Source organism: Chroicocephalus ridibundus, chromosome 5 (genome assembly GCF_963924245.1).
Source record: "Chroicocephalus ridibundus chromosome 5, bChrRid1.1, whole genome shotgun sequence".
In the NCBI taxonomy this organism is placed as follows: Eukaryota; Metazoa; Chordata; class Aves; order Charadriiformes; family Laridae; genus Chroicocephalus; species Chroicocephalus ridibundus.
Window position 1 is genome coordinate 9322208 of NC_086288.1, and position 27500 is coordinate 9349707.

The 27500-nt window shown below is 37.1% G+C and overlaps 1 protein-coding gene across 1 annotated transcript in view; it reads left to right on the forward strand.

Moving 5' to 3' along the window:
* Nucleotides 1-27500, forward strand: part of IQCM (IQ motif containing M) — a 112333-nt gene that overhangs the window by 18958 nt on the left and 65875 nt on the right. Inside the window, 5 exon segments of the mRNA XM_063336177.1 lie at nt 1449-1490; nt 4544-4630; nt 10707-10761; nt 22796-22985; nt 24308-24428. Coding sequence (XP_063192247.1) covers nt 1449-1490; nt 4544-4630; nt 10707-10761; nt 22796-22985; nt 24308-24428 — 495 coding nt within the window.

Consider the following 27500-nt stretch of genomic DNA (forward strand, 5'->3'; position numbering starts at 1 on the left):
CTTGCATTTAAAAACTCTTAACAAGCTCTGAAGTAGCCTAAGTATGTATCTGCAAGGGAAAATGAAGATAAGCGTTGTCATGGTGTGTTAGTTACATCTAGTTTACCTAGGTAACCATAAAGTAAAATTGCAGCAGTCCAAGGGAGCTAGCGTAGGGTGAAAGTTCAGAGTAGAAGTGACAAAGGTTGAAGCTTGGAGATGAAACAGTATTTTTTTGCATTGGTAGCTGCTGTACCTGCACGTGGGCACAGCTAGTTTCTGTTCTGGAAAGTTTGCATTCTGCATATCAAAAAAGGCAAGTAAAATTAATGCATTCACGAAACAGATGAAAGCTGAGGCTAACAAGTCAGACTTTGCATGTCAAAATGCAGCCTAAGCACTGGATATTTTAGGAAAACCCACCAGGTTTTAATTGTTTTATTGATCCATATGGGACTTAAGGTCTTAGATTGCTCAAAATTCCTTTAGGCAGAGAGCTAAGTTTTTGTATACTTTTAAAGCTTCCCCCCAAAACATCATGTGTCAAGGAAAAAAGTTAATCAAAGGTAATCAGCAAATATTTTCAGATGAAGTTTTGAAAACAAAAATAGTTTGTAACAAAGGAATTCATTAGCATGATATTATCTCTTTACATGTTATGAGTTTATAATGAGATCTTAAAGTACCTGAGAATTGCAAAGACATAACAACATTACGTTCATTCAGAAATATTTTAGTACTTTCTTGGTGCACTGAAGTTGTACTTTTAAGTCTTATATATTTACTATACACACGCATAAATATACATAAAACACATAACTTTATATAATGTTGCATAGAAGTATCCTAATTCTATTACAGCCTCAGCCACTGGAGACATACAGAAAATACTTATTTCTTGTTATGCAACTTTATTTAAAATATATGTAATGGAAGTTGCAATGTAGACAGGGAGCACAATCTCCTGTTTTGGTGCTCTGATGAGCCACAATCTTGCTGAAGCTATGCTGGCAATGTAAAAGACGTCAAAGTGGATACAAACTTCAACCTCACGTGTTCTATGACTGCTTTATATTTCTAGATCCTGGCCACTATTTTTCCTGTTTGCTCTTTCAAAGCACTCATAGACTGACTTTATAGATAAAATGGAAATGCTTTGAATTAATTCTCTAACATGAAGTTATTAAACTAGCCCCCCCTCCCCCCTTAAATCATACATATAAACTATGAACTGCTAATTCTATATTCTAGCTAATAATTGCTTGTAAGTACTATAGATTAAAAATAAGTGTCCTATTTAAAAGGCATTAGCTAGCTGTGAATGTTCATCAGCTTCCTCCTCTTCCCTCCACGCGTTCATTTTTGGGGTGAAATGGTAACTGGGAAAAAGAGTGCTTTTGTGAGAAGCTTGTCTTAAACTCTGGCTTTTCTCAACTATTCATTGGATCACATAGATGTATCTTTCACAGGATTCCTGCAACAACCTTTGATTTTAAAAAGAGTCCATGAAGGTTAAAAGCACTCCTGGCTGACCTTACAGAAATGTTCTTTATGGGAACGGGCTAGATGAAAATGCCTGACATCAAAGTGGAGCACAATGGGAGTTCAGAAGAGAAGTTAATTTGGGACTTGATGAAGTTCAGTAAGTGTCAGAGAACTTGGGAACGTATAAAGAGTGTTAGTTTGTTTATTTCTTTTTTAAACTGCATTTTGACTCACTGGCCTTGGAATTGCAAAGGGATGTAAACTCATTGGTTTTTTCCTCACCAATCTTTTTTTCATATTGCTAATATTTATTAAGTTCTCAGGCTCTAAGGTAAATGTGGTTGTGCATAGCAGAAAAGCATATTGCCAAGGTGTGGGAATAAACAATCAAAGCAGAGAGCCCCAATGTGCTGTGATCTCTGAATGTCTCTTCATCAAGATATTTGCCTGTGATCATTACGTGACTCCTTTATCTTTCATACCTAGGTGTCTCAGGCATTTTTCAATTTGATTTCTCTTCATAGAGGAGGGATTAATGCAAATACAGACAATAGACAACATTCTGAAGTATTTCCTAAATGGTTGAGGTTTTCAGAAGTGACTCAAATAACTGAACCTTGCAGTAAATTCTGTTAGGCATTCACAGAGAGAGTTAGAAGTTGTAAAATCCATCCCACTAAACAGAAACGTGCTTAACCAAACAAATGAAAGCTGCAAAAGAAATTGATGTATCTTTAAATCCTGTACTTTCTTGCATATAGAGGCTTAATTCAACATCATTTATCTGCATGTTTCCTAATAATATGCTGTCCCTGCTCTATCAAATATAGAGCAGAATTTGCTGTGGGTTTTTTTAAATATAGATTAAGAGGTCATCCAGTCCTAAGTAACTGAGTAGTTAGGAAACTCATCTCTCCTGGTAGCATCCATGAGACTACCATCAGTTCCCTTCAGGAATTAAAATTATGTTATATTAGAGAGAATTCTGGATCTAGCTGGCAGCAATGGTAACTCCTAGGCTGGCAGAGGTTGCAGAAGGTACCTGACAGAATAGGAAAATAGATGAGCATGTCCTGAGTCTTAAGCACTGTATCAGAGCATTCTTTACATGGTCGTCTTTCCCTAGTGATTTTCTTCTTTTATCATTGGTGAATCCCCGATAGAATTTTTGTTGGTTTTGGGTAGAAGGCTAAGCTCTTATGTGCTATTAAGTGTAAGTGTTGTGACCAGTAGAATAAAAGAAAGTGCATTATGTTGTTAAGGGTTAATATGGCAAATGCAGAAAGAATAATAAAGTTTCTTCAAAAATCACTGATGCAGCCTCATCTGAAATACAGTGTGCAGTCCTGGTCACAGCGCTCCAAAAAGCATGTGGCAGAAGCAGGATGGCCCTTTTACAGTTCAAGGCCTTGACAAAATTTACCTGGAAAAAACTTCAGAAGAGAGGACTATACTACAAAAAAGGACATTTAAATGGGTACATATGTCTCAGGCATGCTGAATAGTAAAGAAAAGATGGATCAGGATATTCCATCTTCATGTACTCCCTTGTTCCTAATGGAAAAACAAAAAGGATTTTTAAAAGAGAAAGTAAACCCCCATACTTTTCACAAAACTGCAGTTACTTTTTGAGGTCGTTTTTAAATTAAATTATTGATACCAAAATGTGAAAGTATCAATAATAGCTAGAGACACTATTAATTATAACATTAAATGTACTAGTGACATTAAACTTCATGACTGAAGACCAGCCAATCTAGAGAGGAGAAGGAGCTCGGTTCGTTGTAGATTTCTCTACACGGTTTGCCATTAAAATTTTCTTCAAAGTGTTCAGTGTGTGCTATTTTTGAAGACTGAGTCCTGGCCAAGAAGGACTGTTGACCTCTTTCAGTAAGGCAGCTTCTATTGCTGTGTATGTCGTGGGCAAAACGGGCACGATTAGGATTTTCATTTCATTAGCCAGATTTGATTCTGTTTTCTGAAATGGTCACGTCTACTGCAAGAGGTATCAAGCTCCTTTGATCTCCCTGCTGTTGCAGTGCAGGCACTGAAGTCAAGGTTCTGTTTTCTTTTTAAAATCAGGAACAGAAAATTCTTTCTCTCATCAGTATCAAAACTATTGCAGTATGCGTTAAGCGTGTTACCATTTCAAATTTATGTTATTATATACAGCACATAACAATCACTACCATTTGATGGAATAACTGCATGCAGTCATTCATGTGTACAAAAACATTAGATGATCTAACTGGTTTGGAGAACTTTATTGTTAAGTACTTTGTCTTACAATGCAAGCTGGCAATTCATGATTTTAAGCAATGCATACCTTTTCATTCAATAAGGTTGTATAGGAACCAGGAATTCAGTGCAGTTGAAGCTGATAGGGAAAGTTTTTCTTAGAAAATAATGTAGTGTATGTGTATTTTACCATTCCGAATATTTTGAAGATAGAGTATATTATCACGTTAGAGCAAGAACTAAGTTGTGACTTGGCACAAGGCACTCAAACTGTACAGACTGTGGTGGAATTATAGTTTGGTAAGAAATCAGACTGGCTCTTTAAAGTACCTTCAAAAGCAGCCCTGTTACTGGTTTCAGCCCTGATCTCAAAAAAGGTATATTAGTTAGGTAATTTTCAGGAGATGAAAGAACAGTGAGTCTTGCAGCCAACATGCTTGAAGAGAAGAACAGGAAACTAGGCTAATTCTTTCCACGGTAATGTGGATGGAAGAATGCAGAGCTGCTTTTATGCCTTTCTGTGGAGGATATCTGGATAAAAAAATAGGGGTTTTATTTTTTCCTTTGAAAATACTTGTGGGACTCTATTAAAAGCTATGCAATGAGATGCAGACTTTGAGATTTTACTAGTTTTGTTGTCAATGATCTAGACAATGAGTTTGAGAATATTTGAAGTGATTTATGGAAACTGCTGACTGACCCAGTAGGAAGCAGATGTCAGCTCCACTTCTGGGAACTGAAGCTACTAATTCAATAGCTTGAGTACAAATAAGTAACGTGAAGTAATTTGGATAAATGACTTTTTTTTTTTTTTTCAAAAAAACACTGATCTTCCCAACAGGTGAAGCATACCAGGACTGGCATGATTGCACCAAATCCTGCAAAGGAGTACAGCCAAGCAAGGCAAAAAATCCTGAAGGGCCAGGAGGTATGTAAAATGACCAAGTATTGGTCAGGACGGATCAGCTCTGTGTACATTAGAAGTTCTTGCATTTTAGTAATGAACTTTGCTTTCTACATCAGTGGCGTATAATATAAACAATGTTGTTATCAAAACAGGGGAACAAAGTTTATAGTTGGAGCAGTAGCCGAAATTTGGGGTCCACAAAATACCCTCACATTATTATGGGTACTGTGCTCCACCCATTACTATGGACGAAGCAGTGCTTCAGTATTGGTGCATTACCATGAACAGAACTTCCATGAATGTAAGTCTATTGCATTATGTACACACATATGACATATTACATACAGACCATCATATAATGGATAGATTCCTATTTTAAACTAAACCAAACAGTACGTCTAGATTTCTGGAGCACGCAGACTTTTAAATGCTGATAGTCACCACATGTTAGATAACACAAGCTATTGTCTAAATTGAAACAACTTTATCTAGATATACCCTTTCTTTAAGAAGAGGGACAGGAAGACTGATATTTGATTTCCAGTATTTGCATTTTTATGGCATGGCTATCTCATTGTTTCACCAACTTGATTTTTACAACACCCTATCCAGAAATGTAAGCTTTTTTTCCCAGTGGGCTAATAAAGCTGAAATTATTTGACTTAGCCTCATGTAATGTAAGGCAGAAACTGGACAATTTAAATTACCATATCTTCATAGCAATTTTAATAAGTATTTTATGAAAAATACCAAAAACTGCAAAGATTACAGATTCTAAAATCCATATAGTTAAAATGAGGTAAAGCTCAGAAAGCAATAGAAACATTTAAAAAAAACTTTACACATTCTATACACAAGATTGAGAAACTATGTGGTTTTGAAGTACAAAGATTATATGTTAAAAGTAGTTTAAGGTAGCAAGCAGCTGTTGGAGGTGACTTCCCTACTTAAAGTTTTCTGTTTGACTTTAGAAGTGAGTAGATCCTACTATTTAATAAAATAATTTAAAACATATTTTAGCCTGTTGGAAAACACTTGTGAAGACCTAAAAGCTTGCAAGAAAGAAAAGTGGAATTTTTCTTTTTTCTTAAAATATTTATTTTGTTCTTAGAAAGGAGCCTCTATCTGTGAATAAAGCAGAATATAAAAGAAGAGAGAAGGTTTCATAGCTTAAATTGAGTTGGACAGGATTCTGGATAGTGGCAGCTGAAATTCTAGTACCTCTTCAATTGAGAGATGTTATCGCTAAAAGCATCTTATAGGGGTAGTTACTTTTAAATGACTCATCCTCAGATAGATACAGTCAGATAATTGTTCTCGGTTTTCTTCGGAAAACACTGTGAACCTAGCCTTTGTATAAACAAGGCTTCTTCTTTTTGTACTGTAATTCAGTTCTCTTTGTGAATTGTCCTAACAGTCAGTTAATTCACAAAGAGAGTGACTTTCACTTAATGAATCCAGGACCTTACTGTAGGTGACTGTGCCATTTAGATCTTTATTAAGCACTAGTTTTCACCTAGTTTATTTATTTATTTATTTCTCCCACTACTTCCATGGAAAAACAGCTCTGTCTCCTTTGGTGGTCAGAAACTTTCTGTTCCTAAATTTAGACAAGGCTAGTTTGTACTTGCTCTTTATTTTGTCAACATTGCCGTTTGGTTTTACAGCTCTTCTCCCTCCTTGACTTTTTACACCTACTCCTGCCTGAATCAGTTGTGTCCACTGTCAGACTTTGCCTCTCTGGGCTGAAACCAGTGAAACTACTTTTTTCGTCTTGTATGAGACACTCTTCATTGTTCTGATGGTCCTAACAGCCATTTGTCTGCTCTTTAACCAGTGAGAATTCACCTTACTGGAATGCTGAGAGACCACAGTGATACAATTCATGAAGCAGCATTAAGCTTTTTCCTTGTCTGATATTTCTAATTTCTAGGATCTAGATTTACTTCTCAGCTATAGCTTATTGTCATGCTGGAAATTGCTGAGACATCCAGGTCTTCCTCTTCCACCATTATCTCTAAGTAAAAACCTTGTATAGAATTTCTTCTCATTAATCAATTTATAAACTTGCACTTTTACTGTCCCTCTGTTTCTATAACTCCAGTCTACAATACAATCCAGGTCTTCTTTTCCTATATCATGCTTTGATTTTACAGGATTATTGGTGCTGTACTTGAAGCATGTGTCACTTCAGTGGTACACTCTTATTCTATGCTGAATGCTAATAGAAGTATTATTGTGTTCACTAGTGACACAGATTTTGGAGGAAGTCCTGCTAGCCCATAATTGCTTGTTCAGATCAATGCACCACTTTCTCTCCTTTACTCAGCTCCTTATTCACCTTACAAACAATGAGAAACCACAGCTAGGAACTAAATCAGAGATAGAATTGGTTTAATGTAAAAAATTCCATAGCTAAGAAATTAATTTTTATTGTATTTGAAAAAAATAGGTTTGAAAGGGTAAATAACTGTGTGGCTATGCATACTAAGCTACTTGTTCTCCATCTTAAAATTTGTATTTTACAAGTGGCCTCTCGGAAATTATCTGCAAATTGGTGACTTGTATTGTTGTTTCTGATTTGAAAACTACTAGAAAGTGTGAAAGTCTAAAGATCTCTTGGATAACATTCATCAGTTAAGACACTGAGTCTAAAATTAAGTTTACAGTATGGAATAGGCTTATTGAAGATAAGATTGTTTTGGTAATATTTCATTAAATGTTTTGTTAAATAGCACTGATCAGTCAAAATGATTCAAGATGACAGGGCCAGTGGCAGCATGTCTCTAGAGATAGTTCAATGACACTGTTCCTAAGTGTCTTGTCAATATTAATGGCATGCCCAAAGATGTCATATTTAGTCTCTGCCACAAGCTTAGACTGATGGTGACTAAAGGCAAAATTTAACATTCAGCCTTAAGAGTATTCTAACTATTGCAATATTTTAGGAATTTATGTTAAGATCATTTAAGCTGCAATAAAGGTGTTAACTGAAGAATCCTGTAGATGTATGAAATGGCAGAGTGAATTAACCCTTGCTAGCTGATGATGTGCAAACCTTTCTTAGGAAGCCTTCCTGAGGAAGAGTGAAAAGTCCACAAACTATACCTTTAAAAAATAACATGGAAAAAAATAGAAAAAAGAGAAGTGGGATGGGGTGGAATGAATGTCCTTGTCCAGCTTCAGATCAAGTATAATGTTCAGAAGAAGAAGTATTGCTGAATGCAGTGAATTTTCAGCTTAGATAGTATGGAAGAGTCTTGGGGAGTCGAGATAAAACAGGTTGCCTCTTGCCTGGAGAGGCACCTGATCAGTAAGTCTAAATTAAAATTGCATTTTATATTTATTTGTAGTGTGTTGTTTCTAATCTTGCATCAAAATATCTGACCTTATCTTTCATTAAATAAAGAGTTTATTATTAGGTTTGCTTGGTGTTAAGGATGAAAGAAGCATGGAATGCTACTTCAATGGAAGGAGTGAAAAGAAGGACTAAGTGTCATGAGCTGACATTGCTGAGAAACTATGTCCCAGGATGAGTTTATGGAATTTGGGGAGTCAGAGTGTCTCCTGCTACACTGCAAACACTCGTGTTAGGAGCAGGGGCTGACTTTAGTGTGTAGCATTTGTTGAAAAGTGCTTTTTTTCAGCAAGGATAAGTCAGCATTTCCTCTACAAGGAACAAATGACTGAGAAATACACCCTGAGTTTAGGCAAATCCTGAAGCTCTACCACTGAAATGTTTTCTCCCCAGAGATGAGTTTCAGTGGCATTTTTGTCAGGAAGAATTTCTCAGGCCTAGAATATCTGCCATGGGGAGGGAAAGAGGAAAGCAGAAATTCTAACCCTCTCATGAAATCAAGCGTGCAGAGGGGGTTTTGGGTAGGCCGTGAAAATGTGAAGTTGAAATAACTTTGCTCATTCATTCAGGGCATTTCGTTCAATATGAGTTTCCAGCATCACAAGAGAATGCCTTAGCCACCGTGTAGAATCTCTTGATTTTGGTCAGCACCAAAACAAAACTGAACTTAAAAAATCTTGACGTGTCATGTGAAGTTATGAGTGAGCCTGTAGTGAACAAATTCTCCAAAGACAGGACAGTACTCTTTATTTGTATAGATGAATATAGCTAAACTACCTTCTCGAAAGAGGCTGGGGTGATAGGCCTGTATTGCCAATGCAGTTATGTTGTTTTCACACCTGAATCCAGGGTGCATCATTTCAATTGTTTGCAACATCGACTCAGCTTTCTATGTGCAATACCCATGTTCTTGGTAAATTAGTTACCATGTAAAAGTACGCACTTGCTTCATGGCATTTTTATTTGATTAAAGCCAGCTACGATGTCTAATCTACCAAGCAGAAAAGCTGACTTGGATTAAAAAGTAGCAAGCATGTCATGCACAAACACAACTTTGTTACTGAACGTTTCGTGTCAAACAAAATCACCTTGCAGAGTATTTCCATGTTGGATTGTGTTTTCTTTAATGAGAAAAGGCAAAAGAGATCACTGTAGCTTATGAATCTGGATAAAACAGAGGGTGTGCTCAGAAAGTGCCAAAGTGCCTGTAGCTTTGCTTGCATCTACACACAAGGGGTATTTTTATTTCAGAATGTCTTTTATGTGTTCTCTGAAAAATTAACAGAAGCAAAATAGTGAGAGTGGTTCATTAAACTTTAAAATATGCTTAATAAAATCTTTCTTCAAAAGACACATGAAGAAGAATGGGTTATAGGCAAGGTGTTACGTTACCAGAATGCCATTATTTTGAATTATTGATTTATTTTTTTTGAGAGGAGATAGAATATATCTGTGGTGTTTTAAGAGCTGAGATAGTTTGGTTTGCTTGTAATTTGCACTTTAGTGGGGTTTTGCACTTGACCTAAAATAGGAGACAGTTATTTAAATCGAAAGCTCTTTCAAAGCTGGCTGTGAATTACCCATTTCTGCGTTATGATTCAAGGCTGATAGAGGGTTCTACTGTTTATCATGCAAAGTGTTTCCATGGTTCAAATTCACCAGTTTAGACAGAATACCATAATAATCTGAATTGAACAAAATATGAAACATCCTTTTCCACTCTATCATCTCTGATTCACAATAGAATGATCAGCTTCTATTCTTCCCATTGGTGAATGATGCCGGTTTCAATGTTCCAGCATGCAACTGTAGATGTTTTTCCTGTGTTACCTTGTAGGCTTGTAGGCCCAAAAAAACCTCTTTAGTGCACTTTACGTTCGTTCTTAAGATTAACCTTTACTGCACTGTTTGTTCTAAAGTAACAACCATTAAGCTCCTGATGTATTGTGACAGCTCTCTGACATGCCAATCAAAATCACTTCATTGTTTCCTTGTGTTACTTCATCTATCCGTATTCCTCTGTTGCCTCTTGATTTTTACTGCAATTGTCAATTATCTGAGATAGTAATTGTTCTATACTTACTGTATTTAAGCAGTGTCCAGCATTATGGGGCACTGGGGCCAAGACTACAGTTTTAAGTTTCTGTGGTGTGGTACCACTAACTATAATAGATGAGCTGAATTTTTTCTCTGGTTGCAACCTTGTCGCTTCTTCCGTTCTTTCATATGACACTCTTAGTCCTATTTCTTCTGGGCTGCAGTCATCTGTGGTCTTATGGCAAAAGAATTTTTTTTATTGTTTTTTAGCTTTGTGACAGAAGTGTTTTGAGTCATCAGAGTCCTGCATTACAGCTTTACCCCCGTTTCAGAAATGCTGGAATGTTACTTTCAGAAATTTCTGGAAGTTTTAAAATTATATTTTGAATAATTTTTCGTTCTTTTTGTAGATTAATGTAATTATTATATCCATATATATCCTGTCCTAGTAAGAAAATTTTAGTAATTCACAAATAGATGTTGGGCCCTGTACAAAAGAGGAGGCAGACTAGCAGAGCTAGGATGGAATAAATTAGTTTGCTACCCCTGATTCTGGAGTAGCTTTCCATGCAGACATTATTCTTAAATAAAACTTACTCTTATTCCAGAATAATTATTCTGCTCACAAAGCAGCACCGGCTCTGAGACAAAGCTGAGACTTCTAACACTTTGTAAGTTTATTTCTGAATTCCTGCTGTGCAGATGGCACAGTGGGCTGGGGAGCAGCAGGACTGGGAAGCAATAGAGGAGTTGGCAGGTTGGTGAAGAAGATAACAGGTGGCTTGTGAAGTGGAAGCAAGGTCTTTATTGCAGGCCACCCTTGTCTCAGGCAGAATAAAACTTTGAATTCAAAGCGGGGAGGTAGCTTCACATGAAAGCATATGCAACCTACTGGACCACATACTGGAGACTTGAAAGGTAGTTTGGGAAGTAAAGGAAAAGAATTATGAGCTTTTGGATGGCCCTAGGTAAAAATTGGAAATCTAGAGGGAGGAATGGCTGTTCGAAGGGTAGCTACACACTGAGATGGTGGACCAGCACAAATAGAGGGCTGTGGAAGAAAAATACTGTATGAGGTCTTCAGATTAGATAGTCTGGGTTTTTTTGCAGGTTGTGTTTTTTTTTTTCTCTCACCAACCTTATCAGAGTACAGATTGCTGTAACAGCCAATTAAATTCCTTTTGCAAGTGGGAGGCAGGAGACTGAACTCAATTGGCAAGTGGTTTATCATTGTGTGAAGTGGGAACAGCTCATTCCGAGTCAAACACATGCTTCACTGCACTTTTTTATATGGAAGATTTTAAGAAGATAAAGCCATTTGACTCCTTTGTTATAGCAGTGTATCAAATAGCCTGGTGAGTGCAAATTTTAAAGAACCTTTGCGTGTATTTCTCACCTCCCACTTTTCAGGGGTTGATGATATGATTTTCCTTATTGTTAAAAAGGAATATTCTTCAAGTTATGTGGTCAACTTTCTTTAAGAAAGTAAGATAAAATATACCTTGCTTAAGAAAGAATACTTAATGTTTTAGAAAGTAAGGTGAAAAATAGTTTTCACTCGGCTGTACTAAGCCTTATGGGTAGCAGCCTGCTGATCAAAAGTTTATCTTCTCAAAATGTTCATTTTTGGAATGAACAATACTTGTAGGTGTTTGAAACTTGATTCATGAATATCAGAGATATTCAGAGATCTGGTTCTGGCACAAACTGATCACATGCATAGTTTCTATTATCAACTCATAATCGGAATCACATACTGATAAGCACAGCTGGAGGACATAAGAGTCCCTGGAACGATGTTTTAGTAGCATTTGGGAAATCTCATGTGAATTACTAAGATACATTTGAAGTAATTTAGAAAGTTATCAAGTGTTATCTTGCTCTGAATTCATACATTTATACCCAGACATGTGCAAAGTCACTTACTGTAGCGTTGGATGTTTGCCCAGAAATTCATTTTTGGAGAATGACTCTTGAGGTCCTATGCAGATAGTATGCTTATTGCACCTTTATGTCCACTCTTTTCTCATGTTTTCTCTCAGACAGCTGGTGTTAACATCCAGGCTGCATTAAAATAACTAGTCACATCTCAATTGCACAAGTGTAATTTCATCTTCATATTAAATCGTAGATGGTGACTTTATTAGGCATTGGCTTAGCTTTAGACCACATGAACTAAAATGTAGATTGCCTTTCAGCATATGTGTTACATGCCTGACAGGGTTTCCAAACGGATGAATGTGGTTGATAAAATAATGGCTTTAGCCACTCTAGTTCTAGGAGGAGCAACTTCAGGACGCAAATCCCTAGATCAAAACCAGAAGCTGAGACCAAAATATAGCAAAATAGTATAAAAACCAACCAAACTGGACAAGGCCACTCTGTGGTGACATAGAAATTAATAAATAAATGACCAAAGAATTATACATCTATAAAATGAGGTACTAAATAAGACTATTCCTGAGCATGTGCATGCATTTTATCTCTCCCACCATGATAACACTGTTAAGTACACTGGTGGCTGATGATCCTAAATATACAAGGGTGTGCAGAGCCACGTCTTCTATTTGCAAGAGTAATTGCTTGAAGAGCAGCCTCCTAAGAATTTTTTTCCCTAACAGTTGTCTAACTCACCTCACTGCTTGAAATCTGCAATACAAGTCAGTGCACTGACTTGCAGCTTTTAAAACCTGCATTCTTTGGTTTAAAAATTATAATCAGTGTCTAGCGTTCAGACTCTATGGGTAGACTTGCTAAATGTAATGCTTGAAAGAGTGGATTAGTTGTACCTAATGCATTGCTGACAGTAATGTAGCATGTACCACAACTGATTTTTCAAACAAACTCATGTTTTGTTATTTGTTCATCAAAACATTCTAGTAATTGAAACAGTAATGACAAAGTTTGATGGAGGGAATCACTCTGTACATGTACACCTGAACGAGCTCCGAATTTGGCATTTTCACACAGGCAGGAACCTAGAATCATTGTGGTTAGTTGTCTGAAATTGCTAACCAAAGGGAGTACAAAACACAGTAGGAGGTTTTGTATGGAAAGGGAAAGAACTTAGGGCTGAACAGAAAACATCACCGTGTCTGTGTACCTTGAGGCAGATAGCAGTGTGGAGAGAAGTTACAGTTAGGAGTTATCAACAGAAGATAAGCACATCAGGTCAGAAGAAGAATCAGTGGAAGTGCTGGGAGAACGGCGTAGCTGGGAACTGGGCTGAAGAATCAGGAAGTCCATAGAGCGTGGTAGGGTCTAAGGTGGTAGATAATAGGCAAGGCTAGTGTACAGTTAAATATGAGACTCTGGCTTGAGTAAATGAGACTAGGGAGCAGGATCTGAAGCATGAGGTAGCCAAAAATGTGTGGAAACATGCAACCAATAGGACTCAGTTTTTCATGAGGTGGATAGGAACAAATCACCTGTCAGGCATGCAGTCTTTCCTTCAGCTGATTGGATGTGTCAGGTCCTTTCTGACAGGAAGACTCCCAAGACAAGCTGTAGCACTTAAAAGCTAATTAGAATTTATGAAGAATATCAAAGTACCTGTGTAGCTGCCTGCTCATCGGGCTAGAGCTCTTACTACATCCATAGTACACCCATATTTAAATACCAGGTGTCAGTCATACTGTCCTAAAAAGAAAAGGAATTTAGAAGGTAGTGTATGGGATTGCCAGAGGTGAGGAAGAGTTTCTGTCATAAAACAGACTAAATAAGCTGGGAATCATCAGGTGGGAAAATATTTCATGCTGTATTTACCGATAATATACCATTTTACCATCCGTTGATTCAATATCATAAAATCTAGGTAATATATCAGGAATAAAAATCTTGAAAGTAGGGGAAATACTAATAAAGAATAATGTAGTTTAGCTCAAGAACTACAGGGGCCTGATGAAATCATCGAGTAGCAAATTTAGAACAAAAAATACAATTTTTTTTCCATATAATGCATAATTCAATTGTGGATCTGGCAGCCACAGGTGTAGCAAAGTCTGAAAATAGAAGAGGGATCAGAAAGGGATTAGACGATTTGATATCTGAATGGTTATTCAGTGGCTATTAAACATAAGGGTATAGATGCTGCCTCTACCTCAGTCACTAAACTGCTGATAATCTGAAGTCTATAACGGAGGCAAATCACCCTTGAAAGTGCCATGTTTCTTATGCCTGCCTATACTCCTTTGTTAGGAAGAGCATATTCAGATGGGTGGTATTTTGGTGTGATGTCAGATGTCTGTTCTTTAACATGCTTTTGTCTATCACTGTGTTTCAGGAACACAAGAATTAAAATGGCAAGGACGTCTGAGGGGGTTATAGTTACATGCTTCAGTTATACACTGGCTTGTTTGTTTTTCTTTTTTCTTTTTTTTCTTTTCTCTGAGTCTTTTACAGATCATAGTATCCTTTCTAAGAGGTAGCCAGATCAGAAATGCATCACAACAAAAGCCAAAGAACCTGATTTGTTCAAGTGATAGCAAATGTTTGTTGGCTTTATGTTTTCATAATTCATTAAATGAAAACACTGTTGGAATTCTAAGGTAGAAGGGCAGGGAGTATTCATTGAGGGGATGGAAAGCAGAAAGCAATATTTACCTATTTTGAACCTGTACATGTGAATTTAAAGCAAAGTATTGCTAGATTAACCCCTGACATTCGCTGTTACTTAGTAGGTTAGGTTTATTTCTTTCAACTTTTTAGTTTTGGTCAATAAAGTAGTAAGCCATATCTAAATTTCATAGAATCATAGAATGGTTTGGGTTGGAAGGGACCTTCAAGATCATCTAGTTCCAGCCCTCCTGCCATGGTCAGGGACACTCTCCATTAGACCAGGTTGCTCAAAGCCCCATTCAGCCTGGCCTTGACCACTTCCAGGGATGGGGCATCCACAGCATCTCTGGGCAACCTGTTCCAGTGTCTCACCACCCTCACAGTAAAGAATTCCTTCCTAATATCTAATCTAAATCCACTCTCTTACAATTTAAAACGGTTACCCCTCGTCCTACTACTGCGCTCCCTCCCCATCTCTCCTGTAGGCCCCCTTTAGGTACTGGAAGGCTGCTATAATGTCTCCCCGGAGCCTTCTCTTCTCCAGACTAAACAACCCCAGCCTGTCCTCTCTCAGCCTGTCCTCATAGGAGAGGTGCTCCAGCCCTCTGATCATCTTCGTGCCCCTCCTCTGGACTCACTTTTACGTTGGGGGCCCCAGAGCTGGACACAGTACTCCAGGTGGGTCTAGGTAGATGATGTCAGTTGCTCTTCCCTTACCCACCAATGCCGTAACGCTGTCATAGAAGGCCACCAAATTTGTCAGACACAATTTGCTTTTAGTGAAGTCATGTTGGCTGTCACTGATCACCTTCTTGTTTTCCATGTGCCTTAGCAGAGTTTCCAGGAGGATCTGCTCCATGATCTTGCCAGGCACAGAGGTGAGACTGACGGGTCCGTAGTTCCCTCTGTCTTCCTTTTTTCCCTTTTTAAAAATGGGGGTGTTGTTTCCCCTTTTCCACTCAGTGGGAACTTCAGCAGACTGCCATGACTTTTCAAATGTGACGGATAGTGGCTTAGCAACTTCGTCCACCACTTCCCTCGGGACCTGCGGATGTATCTCATCAGGTCCCATGAATTTGTACGTCTTCAGGTTCCTTAGATGGTCTTGAACCTGATCTTCTCCTACAGTGGACAGTTGTTCGTTCTCCCAGTCCCTGCCTTTACCTTCTGTGGCTTGGGTGGTGTGGCTAGAGCACTTGCTGGTGAAGACTGAGGCAAAAAAGCCATTGAGTTCCTCAGCCTTGCCCATATCCCAGGTAACCAAGTCTCCCATTTCCTTCTGGAGAGGGTCTACATTTCCCCTTTTATCACTGACATACCTGTAGAAGCTTTTCTTGTTGCCATTGGCATCCCTGGCCAGATTTAACTCTAGGCTTTAACTTTTCCTAACCTGATCCCTGGCTACTCAGACAATTTCTCTGTATTTCTCCCAGGCTACCTGTCCTTGCTTCCACTCTTTGTGTGCTTGCTTTTTCTGTTTGAGTTTGTCAGGAGCTCCTTGTTTGTCCATGCAGGCCTCCTGGCATTTTTGCCTGGCTTGCTCTTTGTTGCAATGCATTGCTCCTGAGCTTGGAGGACGTGGTCCTTGAATATTGACCAGCTTTCTTGTCCCCTCTTCCTTCCAGGGCTTTATCTCACGGTACTCTGCCAAGCAGATCCCTGAAGAGGCCAAAGTCTGCTCTCTTGAAGTCCAGATAGGGAGCTTGCTCTGTACTCTCCTTGCTGCCCTAAGGATCTTGAACTCCACCATTTCATGGTCACTGCAGCCAAGGCTGCCCTTGAGCTTCACATTCCCCACCAGCCCCTCCTTGTTGGTGAGAACAAGGTCCAGCATAGCACCTCTCCTCATTGGCTTTTCTATCACTTGGAGAAGAAAGTTATCATCAACGTATTCCAGGACCCTCCTGGATTGGTTATGCCCTGCTGTGTTGTCCCTCCAACAGATATTGGGGTGGTTGAAGTCCCCCACGAGGACCAAGGCTTGCGAACATGAGGCTGCTCCTATTTGTCTATAGAGGGCCTCATCCACTTGATCTTCCCAGTCAGGTGGCCTATAGCATACCCCCACTGTAATGTCACCTGTCCATGCCCTCCCTTTAATCCTGACCCATAAGCTCTCAGTGAGCTCCTCATCCATCCGCAGGTGGTGCTCTGCACACTCCAGCTGGTCATTGACATAGAGGGCGATACCCCTTCCTCGTCTCCCCTGCCCGTCCTTCCTAAAGTGCTTGTATCCTTCCATTCCAACACTCCAGTCATAGGAGTCATCCCATCACGTCTCTGTGATGCTATTAAAATCAGCCCTGCAGGCGTGTGCACGTCTCTAACTTCTTTTGTTTATTCACCATGCTGTGTGTGTTTGCATAGAGACATTTCAATTGGGTCCCCGATGAAGCTGATTTACTGGCTGAAGTGGCTGGAATGTAAAATCTTTTAAAATGAAAACCCTTTTAAATTTAAAACCTTTTAAAGTATATGTCCAGTTCTTGAAATATATGACAGTTATAAACTATCTTAGATTTTACCTAATTGACTAGGTCTTCTGTCTTTCCAGATTATGGTAGACTTCCAAGCCAACAAAAAGAAGAGCGTTGCATCAGGCGCTAAGTCAGAAAAGAGGTACTTTTTTCCTATTCATCTTTTGTAAAAATGACAGCAGATGAAACCGTTTTACTTTTTTCCAAACTTATTTTTCAGCGTTTTTCTTTTTGAAATTAATACTGAAAACTGGGAAAGACATTAGAAAGCATGAATGAGTCTTAGTCATACATTTACACTATTTCTAAGTAATTGATAGATTCTCAATCTCGTTATGTTGCAAAACCTCAGGATGGTGATTCTGGGTTCTTCTGTGTGGTTAGGGAGATCTGTGTATCTGATCTGCCATTAACATAATTGCAGCCTCAGGAAATTAGGCAAATTTTACTGTCAGGCCCTGAGACCAACTAAACTGGGCCCACTAAAATTGAAAACTGTGTCTTCACTGGAGGTGGAAGCTGTTGTTGTGCCTGTCCTTATAGCTTGCCTTTATTCCTCCGGGTTGTTTGACTGTCATATTTTGTTTTCTGTGTACATCCTGAGTGAATATTTTGGGATGTAACTTTGAGTTTAAGCAGTGTTTCATCATCTTCTTAATTCATGTCTGCATGAATTGTAATTAGATGGTCATCAAAATTCTACTCAGCCATACATTGATTATGTATATGCATATCTTCAGATTTTATTTGTAAAGTGATAATTTCTGGATTGAGAACATACTGACACTCATGAGTAATCACTGGGCTCCAGTTCAGCACTCCATCTGTATTCAGCAAAACACTTAAGCATATGCTTAATTTTAACTTTAGCTCAGGTAAGCATGCAGTTGCCTCCATCCGAATTCAGCACAGCATTTTAAGTATATGCCTAAGTTTAAGCATATCCTTAAATCCTACTAAAGCTAAAATCAAACACATCCTTAAGTGTCTTCATGAATATGGATAACTACTGAATGTAGTTTGATGAAATGAACTCTGTTGGCCATTAAATAGTAAGAAATGCCTGGTCATGATTTCATTAATGTCCTACAGGCAGGGAAAATACAACAGAGAAATAAAGCAATCTGTTTCTTGAAATTCTAAAAGCTAAACTGTGTGCTGTTGAAAAACCGGGGGGGCGTCTTTCTACCCCTTAAAGAAAACTGTATCAGTAGGAAATCAAGACTTCATTCTCGGTGTTCCATTAACTTCAGAACGTTCAATAAAATTGTTTCATTCTCTAAAAAAGACATTTCAGATAATGTATCTAAATCTGTTTAAAATTACAAGTGATAACGAGAGCACAACTGGTCACAGAAACTTACAAAGAAAATGAGTATACTGCATGCAGGTGGTAAGGATGTTACAGCTTATAGCACGTTCTCTATGATTTTATTTTATTTTCAGTGCTGAAGTGTTTGATTCACATCACCGTTCTTAGTTTCAGTCCATTTTCACTTTTGCTGCTTCAACCTCTACAATCTTTCTGCACTATTTATGTGAAAAGCGCTCTGCATTTTTTATTTCAGATCCTCTCCTATTGCAGTTCATGAAGTCTTTCAACAGTAGGCTGTTAATCCTTTGCAGATTAATATGATTTCAGTGATAATCCTTTCATTTGTTGAATTTTTAAGACATATAATCATTAAAGAAAGTACTTGACAGATTTTCCATTAAAGTAGTACAAAGCAGGTGGCATGTCTTTAATGTATGTCGGTAGCACTTTATGGTGCTCATTTATAAAATTAAATTTGTAGATGAAGCAAATAAGTCTAGGGTTAGTTATTAGTCTTTTCCCTTTGGTATTACAGTTCAAATCCAGTCAAGGAAAAAAAGAATTATTCAGGGGTTTGCAGACAAACCAGGGTTAGAATATCTGTTGGAATACTCTTTTCACAATTCCATTGCTACGTTTTACCTAGAGTAAGGGTGAGCTTGGGTTCTGTCCTGATACTGTAAAGCACCAAGTTAAGTATATGGAGAAACAGCAAGGTATAATTTAATACGTGAGATTTGCCTTCAGGTAGGCCATAGGATGTACATGGTATACAGGAGTTATTAAATCCCTCTGTACGAGGCTAATTCTTGTCGTCTTATTTAAGTTAAACATATGACTGAAATACTCTTCCCCAGATGGAACTGAAGTCTGTAATTATCTCGCAATAATGGCACACATAAATCTCTTGCCGTTAGGGTTTTTGGTTTGCCGTTGATTCCCAGCTCACTCTCCATGACTGTCCTTTTCATTCAAATTCTTTACCCTCTTTTCTGTCTTCTTTTTCCTCTGGTATTTCCCATATTGACTTCTTTTCCCATTTTCCTGTTCTTTAATGCACAGTGTTGAAAGAATAGACAGAAAGAGAAGGCACAGGTGTTAAAATGCAGCGATACTGGGTACTTTTGTAAGCCACGTTTTAGCTAAGATCTCAGAAGCAATGCTTCAGAGTTAATATACAAAGAGAAGAAATGCTTTTTCGCTGGAGATCTGAAAAACATTCTGAATTTATTAAAACCTCTGTTTAAACAAATAGATAGTAAGTGTGGCCTGTCATAGTATGCTGATTTTTTTTTGCTTTTGTATACTGAAAACTCATAGATACTTTAGGCAGGAGGGAAAGGAAGCAGACACCACAACTCTTTAGGAAAATCAGGTCCTGAACTTGGCAAACCTTTAGCTGATTTTGTCACATATTTGCAGCTTTAAAATGATTTGGCCTTTGCAACAGCCAAAATAAGTGTCCTTTAATCACTTCCAACCTATTAACAGATGGGCAAACAGCTTTTATAAATGGGGCATACAAAATACTCCAATATCAGCCAAAACTAATTAGTAGCATTATCTGAACTGAGTTTTTTAAGTGACGGAATATATATTAATGCAGATAAACTGTTGGTTTGATAGAAATTCCTTTTCAAACTACACGCTTGGTATTTGTTCTGTTCCAGTATGTTCTAAACGCTTATTAAATAAACTCTACTTTTTTCTGGTTAACTATTTTCTTCTATTAAAACAATGAAATTTCCTCTAAAAGTTATAATTAGACATAGTGTAACTGAGAGAAATCACATTAAGCAAGAGGTAGTTTAGTATGCATTTTTTTGTGAAATATAAGAGAAAGAACAGTGTAACCCAAACACAACCTTAAAATAAATGAATCTTTAAGAACAGCACAAAATACTGATATAAGACATTATTTATACAGCAGTGCCAGAGCATATTAAATATATCTTTACACAGCACTATTAATCAGAATATGTAAATTGCATGAAATTAAATTGTGAGATTATAAAAAAATTGCCACATGTATAATTCAGTAGGAAGAGCCATTTAATGCATTGCCATCAGAACTGCAGCATGAATTTGATTTTACAAAGACATCTGTAGTGCAGACAGCTGCTGTACCTAAGTGAGGATTTGATTGTACACTCAATCTTTCAAACAGCCACTTGTCCAGATCTTTCATATATTTTTTATAATCATGGATCTAGAAAAGAATGTAATGGTTACAAAATCAGAATTTTTCTGAAATAAAATTTTCACTAAAAAATATTAAAATTTGTTGATTTTAGGAAGACTTTGTCTCTTTCTGTCCAAGTGCCCTGCCTTCCCCCAATAACCTACCTCTACCTCAACTTACATAGTGATTTGAGGGTCTTGCTTGAAAAATCAACCTATATCTAGAAACTGAAATAAATCTCAAGACAACGTTAAGAAAATATTTCAAACTTTTTTTTCCTGTAAGATAGTACGATGGGACCTGCCCTCCCAACAGAGATAATTGCCTCTGATAAACCTTTTCACAAAATTTGGAAAAAAATAATCTATAGAAATACTGTGTATATTCTATATAGCCATGTATCTGAAAAGTTAGGTAGTTCCTTTCCTGGCCGTCTGGCATAATGTTGTTCCTTTGTCTTCAAAGACAGTGGATTTGAGCAGCGCAATGATGTAGTCTTTTGCATGTTCTCATGTCTCAGAGTAGATAGGCATCACCTGCAAACTGGCTAGACCCGTCTAGAAACTTTTGTGGTGATGAGTCCACTCATTCCCTGCGTAACCTCTGAAACTGCAATTTCTTTGAAACTCTACAAGCAAATTAAAATGCTGCTGTTCTTGGATAGAATCACTGGGGAAAATAATACAGAGCCCTTGCTGGTAGAGGGTTCAATTCTTTGTTTAGTGGAAAAGGTTAGAGTGTGTACCAGAATACAGGTGAAATTGTGGTCCTGTACTGTGAGGTTGTATGAAATACCTGGGTGATTTTTTAGCCAGTAGAGAGATCAAGATTGATGGAACAGATTTGTCTTTGTGGCATAGAGTGGCATGATGAATAAGTGCAAATTATATTTTTTTAATTATAAGAAGATGGTTCGATGAGAAATCCTGCAGGCTCTTGGCTAGAGGGAGAAAGTGCTACAGAATACCAGAAAATAACCAGTTTGAAATTCATCATCTAAGTTATTTTGTTTAAAAAAAATAAAATATATTATAACCTCATAAAAAAAAAACAAAGAAAAAAACCCAGCAAAAGACAAGATTTTGAGAAATACTCAGATCTCAGTTTCTCAAGCATCTTATCTGACCAGCACCTTACTTAATTAAGACCAGACATTGAAAAATATTTTCCTCTCAATTCAATGATATTTCAAGCAGATTGGTTTAGTCTTCGCACAATCTGGATGTAGTAAGTAAAATTACAACTGACTTTACAGCACACAGCTACTTATGACCTTAACTATAAAATGACTATTTCTATTCACAATTTTTCCATCAGGAAAAAAGAAAGCTCTAAATGTGGTCAATGCAAAAACCTCATCTACGTTTTGGTTTACACTTCTGCCGGTTACACTGCTTGAAATGCAAAATCTAGCGCTTTGATTATTCATCATATGTATTTGGATCGTTTCCTCAGTTGGGACATAGTCAAATAATCACACAGGAGGACTGTAGTGATGAAACTTTGGAGAGTTCCTTTCAAGACAAAGTTGAGAGCTTTCAGCAAAGTTTTAAAATTACTTTTTAGTAATTTTACGGTAGCAAATACATGTACAATTGAGGTTATTGAATATCTTGGGTTTTCTGGTGTTTCTGCTATCTTGTTTTGACAGGAAAATCTCCAATACAGCCTTTCCTGGTGTGTTCTTATGAAAAGGATTGGTTTTGTTACTTTTCTATGTTCTTCTGAAATCTTTCTTTGCGGGGAACATTTCCTGGCAACTTAGACGCTTAAAGGTTTCAATGTGTCTATCTGTTATAGTTCATATAGCAGTTAAATCCTAAGAGCTGGTAGGTAAGTTATTTTTGTAGTCTTACTCAAATTTATTTTTTTGAAATAGTGTATTTTCACACAAAATAAGACTTTTTGTGGTCTCCACTTTGTAAAAAAATGTACATCTCGATAGGAATTTAAAATGTTAACAAACTTTAAAATAATAACTTAATCCTTATAGTTTACAAAGCCATTGGCATTGTGCAGATCTACGCAGCTGCAGCAGAACAGTTGGCAAGCAGATTTGGATGCTAATTCTGTGATTGTAGATGGTAAGTGACCAACAGTTCCTTTTAAATCTTTTCAAGCTATTCATGTAAATAAAAGGATTGTATGTGATTCTGTAATTATTTTAGGTGCACATTACAATTTGTCTTCTAGAATTTTAATTCATAGTTCAAGCATTTGTCCACTAAACTGAACAAATCTTCTGTGCTTTAATTGCTAGTGGCAAATGCTTTGACCTTCAAACTCAGAAGAAGGTGAAGAAAAATGTGACTCATCTGGAAGTCTTTGAAGCTCCTCGTAATATTAGAAAGTATTGTAGCAGTAGAGAAGTACTTAAAGCAGTCATTTGCATTCAATGATATGTGAGAGGGTGGCTTGAACACAGGGCATTCAAGAGAGTAAAGATTAAGGTAATGTCTTGATTCTTTAATCCATGTGCCACTTACATTCCAGTAATGTAAGAATTCTTGATTATTACTATTTTGCTATGAAAAAACCCCTGTGCTCAGCTAGTCTGTCTGTCGTGGCTGTTTCGTGATAGGGGGTGCTCTGCTGGGACCCATTTTCCATCACTTGATCTCAAGAAGGCTCTCTGTTAGCTTTTTTACTAAAATAATCTGTGTGACATTTGATCCCTCTGCCTTCAGAGAGTCTTGGTGTACACGCATATTGTACTGTTAATTCTGGGGCTTGCAGTTTTTCAGGTAGAGAAACAGGCCGTAACTAACAGGTTGTTTATTTCACTCTTCTTCTCCCACTCTGTTTTAAGTTTCAATTACTTAAAAAAAATTCTATAGCATAATTACTGTTTTTCATGTTTGTCATCTAATATTGCTAATGAAATGCCAGTTCCTGAGAAATGACATACTAGAATGCCGCAATATGCACTTTTGCCTTCCATCTCAGAGTTTATTTTCAAGTTGAAAGGGCTCATGTACATTGCGTGCTGAGTGCTGGTGGAGGCTGCATAACTTCAGTTAAGATACCATTTTTCTGGTGATGTCTAAGCCTCTTATCTAAGAAGTATATCATAAGAAAACTTGTACCTAATTCAAATAAGTGGGTTAAGGAGGAACTAAGTAATCCATTAAACAATCTATTTTATTAGTCTTCCAGAATCCTAAAATAGGGTAATATAAATCAGGTCATATTATTTGGTAATCATCAACCTTTAAACATATTCCTTCACTTTATATACTCGAGGAGAGGGAGTTTTTTTGCCGTTGATATAATTAGTAAGGAGGTGAGACAGCATTTCTAGACATCTACTCCTGTGCTGTAGAAAACAAATATGTATTTTTCCTCCCACGATATACTTTTAATCAAAAAACTGAACGTTGAACACAGTTTCTTACCTTGCCAAGCTTCACTCTTCCACTTTTCCTCTGCTGAGATAGAGAAACTTCTATTTTCCCCAAGACTCTGATTATGTGCAGATAGTATTTCACGTAATTCCTGAACTACTTATGTAATTTGGGATAAAACGTGTTTATCCCAAAATAGTTTTATCCAATCACCTTTGGAAAGGATCATCCCTTATCAGCACTATGGAGTTATTGCTTTTACGTATCTGTCCATATGAGTTTACAGAAATGGAATTTGTTCTTGCTTTCTTTTGAGATTTTCTTATACACTGCACACAGTTCCACATCCTCATATGTTTCTTTAGTCACCCTTCACTTATTTCTTAGAGTAGTAAAAGTGAAACATATATGTAATTAAATTCTACAAGTCCTGGGCCATCCCTACCAGCAGTTGTATGGTAGCCCTCATTAAATGTTGACCTGGTGTTTTGGATCTTTGTACACCACTTCGGTATTTTGAATTAGAGGAGTGCATAGACAAAAGAAAATGTAAGTCATCCCATTTTTAATAGAGTTATTTTTTATTTTAATTTCAATGGTTTGTCCATTGTTAAGGAGTATTCTATGTCTGCAACACAATTATTTTAAAGTGATTTTTGGTGCAAGGAAGATTTCAGTTCATACGCACAGCTGCATTTCTAAAATGTCATTCTGGCACTGCAGAACTGCAGGGTTTAGCTTGAATGAAGAGATTCTCCTGGTCACTTGATGAAGAGATTAATTATTAACTCATAATTAATTATCATTAAATATTTTAATCTCTTGCATGCTGCACTTGCAATGACAATGTAATTACATTTGTAATAACACAATGACACTGTAAGTGTGTCATTGTGTTGTGGTTCTTAGGCTGTAACTATGTTAACTGTTAAATGATGGGCAGTGTCACAAACTGTCAGGAAGGATGGTTTGTAATAAGTTAGTAGGTGAAAAAGTGCAAAACTGAGTATCATCACAATTTTCTTAACACTTTATCCTTTTTATCCATTCTTGCCAAGATTTTTTTCCCCTAGTATTATTGCCTATTCTATTTTTAAGGGATTGTGTGGAAACTGAATAGCACTTAAACATCTCCCATAAGGAAATAACTTGTACGATTAGAGAGCCTGTTTAAAGAAGATCCCTTTGCAGATTTTTTTGAGCAATCCATGTATTATATATTTTATTCATGGAACTAGTTTTTATACCTGCTTTTGTTTCCCCTGTTTCTTCATTAGTTTGATGGCTCACTCACTGTACAGTCAAGAAAGTGTGGTAGAGAAGACAGATGTTGTTCTTCTGTATGGTAGAACATTCATGGGCAAACACAATAGAATAAACAGCAATGGTCAGGAGAAGCATAAATGACAATAGCTTGAAGGTGTAATCAAGAAGGCACAGACATAAGGGCTGCTTCTCCTGATACATAAGCAGAGAAGTGTTGAAAAGGAGGAAATAGTTGACTAATACCAAAACTGCATGTTCTTAGCTCCACATGCTCTGTTGACTGCCTTCTGCATTCTTCTGAATGTTTCTATTTGTGTAGTCCTTATCACCCCAAGGGTTATAGGAAGATATTAAGGAATATAAAAAGCAGTTTAGACTGCAAAATTTAATCTAAACTTCCTTTTTGTCTGATCCATTGCCCTTCAAATTCCTCTTCCAGAGTAAGAGGAGGCTGCCCCATCACAGAGAATATTTAAGATTAGATGAGTATGTACACTAGAAAATAGCTTTCCTGATGGGAAAAAGCTGAGAAAAAGAGAATTAGTATGCAATACTGTAAGTTGGACTTAGGTGACCATTTTCATACCTAAGGGTTAGAAATGTACTGCTTTTTGCTTTTTCTTTTTCCCCTTCTCTCCTTTAAATAGGCATTAGCATTCCAGAGAAATAAAAATATTCCGCCCATTAAATACTGGAATTAGGTTCTAATTGATTCTTACCCCTTGATATGTATTAATTGTTTATATCTCTATTCGTTTCCATTCAGTCCTTTAATTCTGCATTCATAAAGCTTTATATTTCAGTATAAAGTAGGAGGATTGTAATACTTAATTTGAACATATTCAGTGGGTATACTTTGAGTTCTCTCCAAATGCCTTATTGATGCAAATCATGTAATCTGAAGATTCATGGCATAGTCTCAATTTTGATTTCTAAATTCCATATTCAGGTTTTATATTCCTAATATCACATAGGAAAAACATATAAAAATGAAATGTGTTTGTATATATATATAAAAATTTGATTTTCCCCATATGTTAGAAAAAATATCAATAAAACTGATTAATTCCTAAAACATAACCCATATCCTCCTAAAAATTTATATTCTTATCAGAGGCTGCATAACTCATAACATACTGTCTAACGCTGGCTGACTAAAAAGTTTGTACTACTCTTCGTGTTGTAATGAAATGCTGGTTGATAGTTGAGTCACTGATGCTTTAATAGGAATTCTTAAATTTATACCTTCAAAGCTTCTTTGTTTGTAGGTGTGATAAGATGTTGCAGCCCAATGTATTGTCTTTTTTGGGTTTTTTGTCTTTATGGTCTTCAAAGATTAGAGTGCAAGCTCTGCCTAAAAAGACAGACGCTCTTTTTCTGAATGTTAAATTGGCATTAATTTGCTCTGCTTTGATGAAGACAGAAAGAGACGTGTTATAGATGCTCATGCATAACATAGAGTGTTATATGATCTATTGCTGTTAACCCTTACAGGAAAACCGGTGGTTTGTTAATTAGTAGTAAATCAGCTAGACTGGTATCCTCTGTCTCTCAGGGAAGAAGATTTGCAGAATTGCACCAATTCTGCAAAAATATGTGAGCTAGGTAGATCAACTGTAATGTTCTGTGGACAGGAAAATATAGGAGACTGAAGTTTTTTATTTTTAATTTGTACCTTTTCTTTCCTGAGCAGTTCAAAATAAGTCAGACAACACCTATCTCTGAATTAGTCTCTCTGACTGAAGCTATATTATTTAATATATTAAATTTATCAAGGAAATAATTGACTGTTAGCCTGCAGATATAAGTCCTCCTTGTTCTTTTTTTAAATACCTGCAACAAGGTATCTACGGGCATTTCCAGTATGATAACACTGGGGACACTCTGAGTTTTCCCGTTGCCTTTTACTCTTGGGGGAGCAGTTTAATATACTGCTGTTGGTAGGACTGAGCTTATCTGCTAAGTAAAAAAGAGTATTAACCACTATAATTATCTACTTACTTCGACCTCTTTCTACCAGCCTAGTTCTGCAGAGTCCGTCACTTTTCCATATTAAGAAATTCTAATATGGGCAAGAGATGTTTTTCAGCCTAACTGTTCCCCTTTGCATTCGATAAGGACTCACTTTAGTGCAAAGAGTAACTCAGCAGCAAACTACCCCATCATATGACCTCTGCATAGGCCTAAGTTTTCGTACAGAGTTTATCAAGCATATTAACTTCATAGTATCACAGAATCATAGAATACCAGGTTGGAAGGGACATCAGGGATCATCTGATACAACCTTTCTTGGCAAAAGCATGGTCTAGACAGGATGGTCCAGCACCCTGTCCACTGAATCTTAGAAGTGTCCAG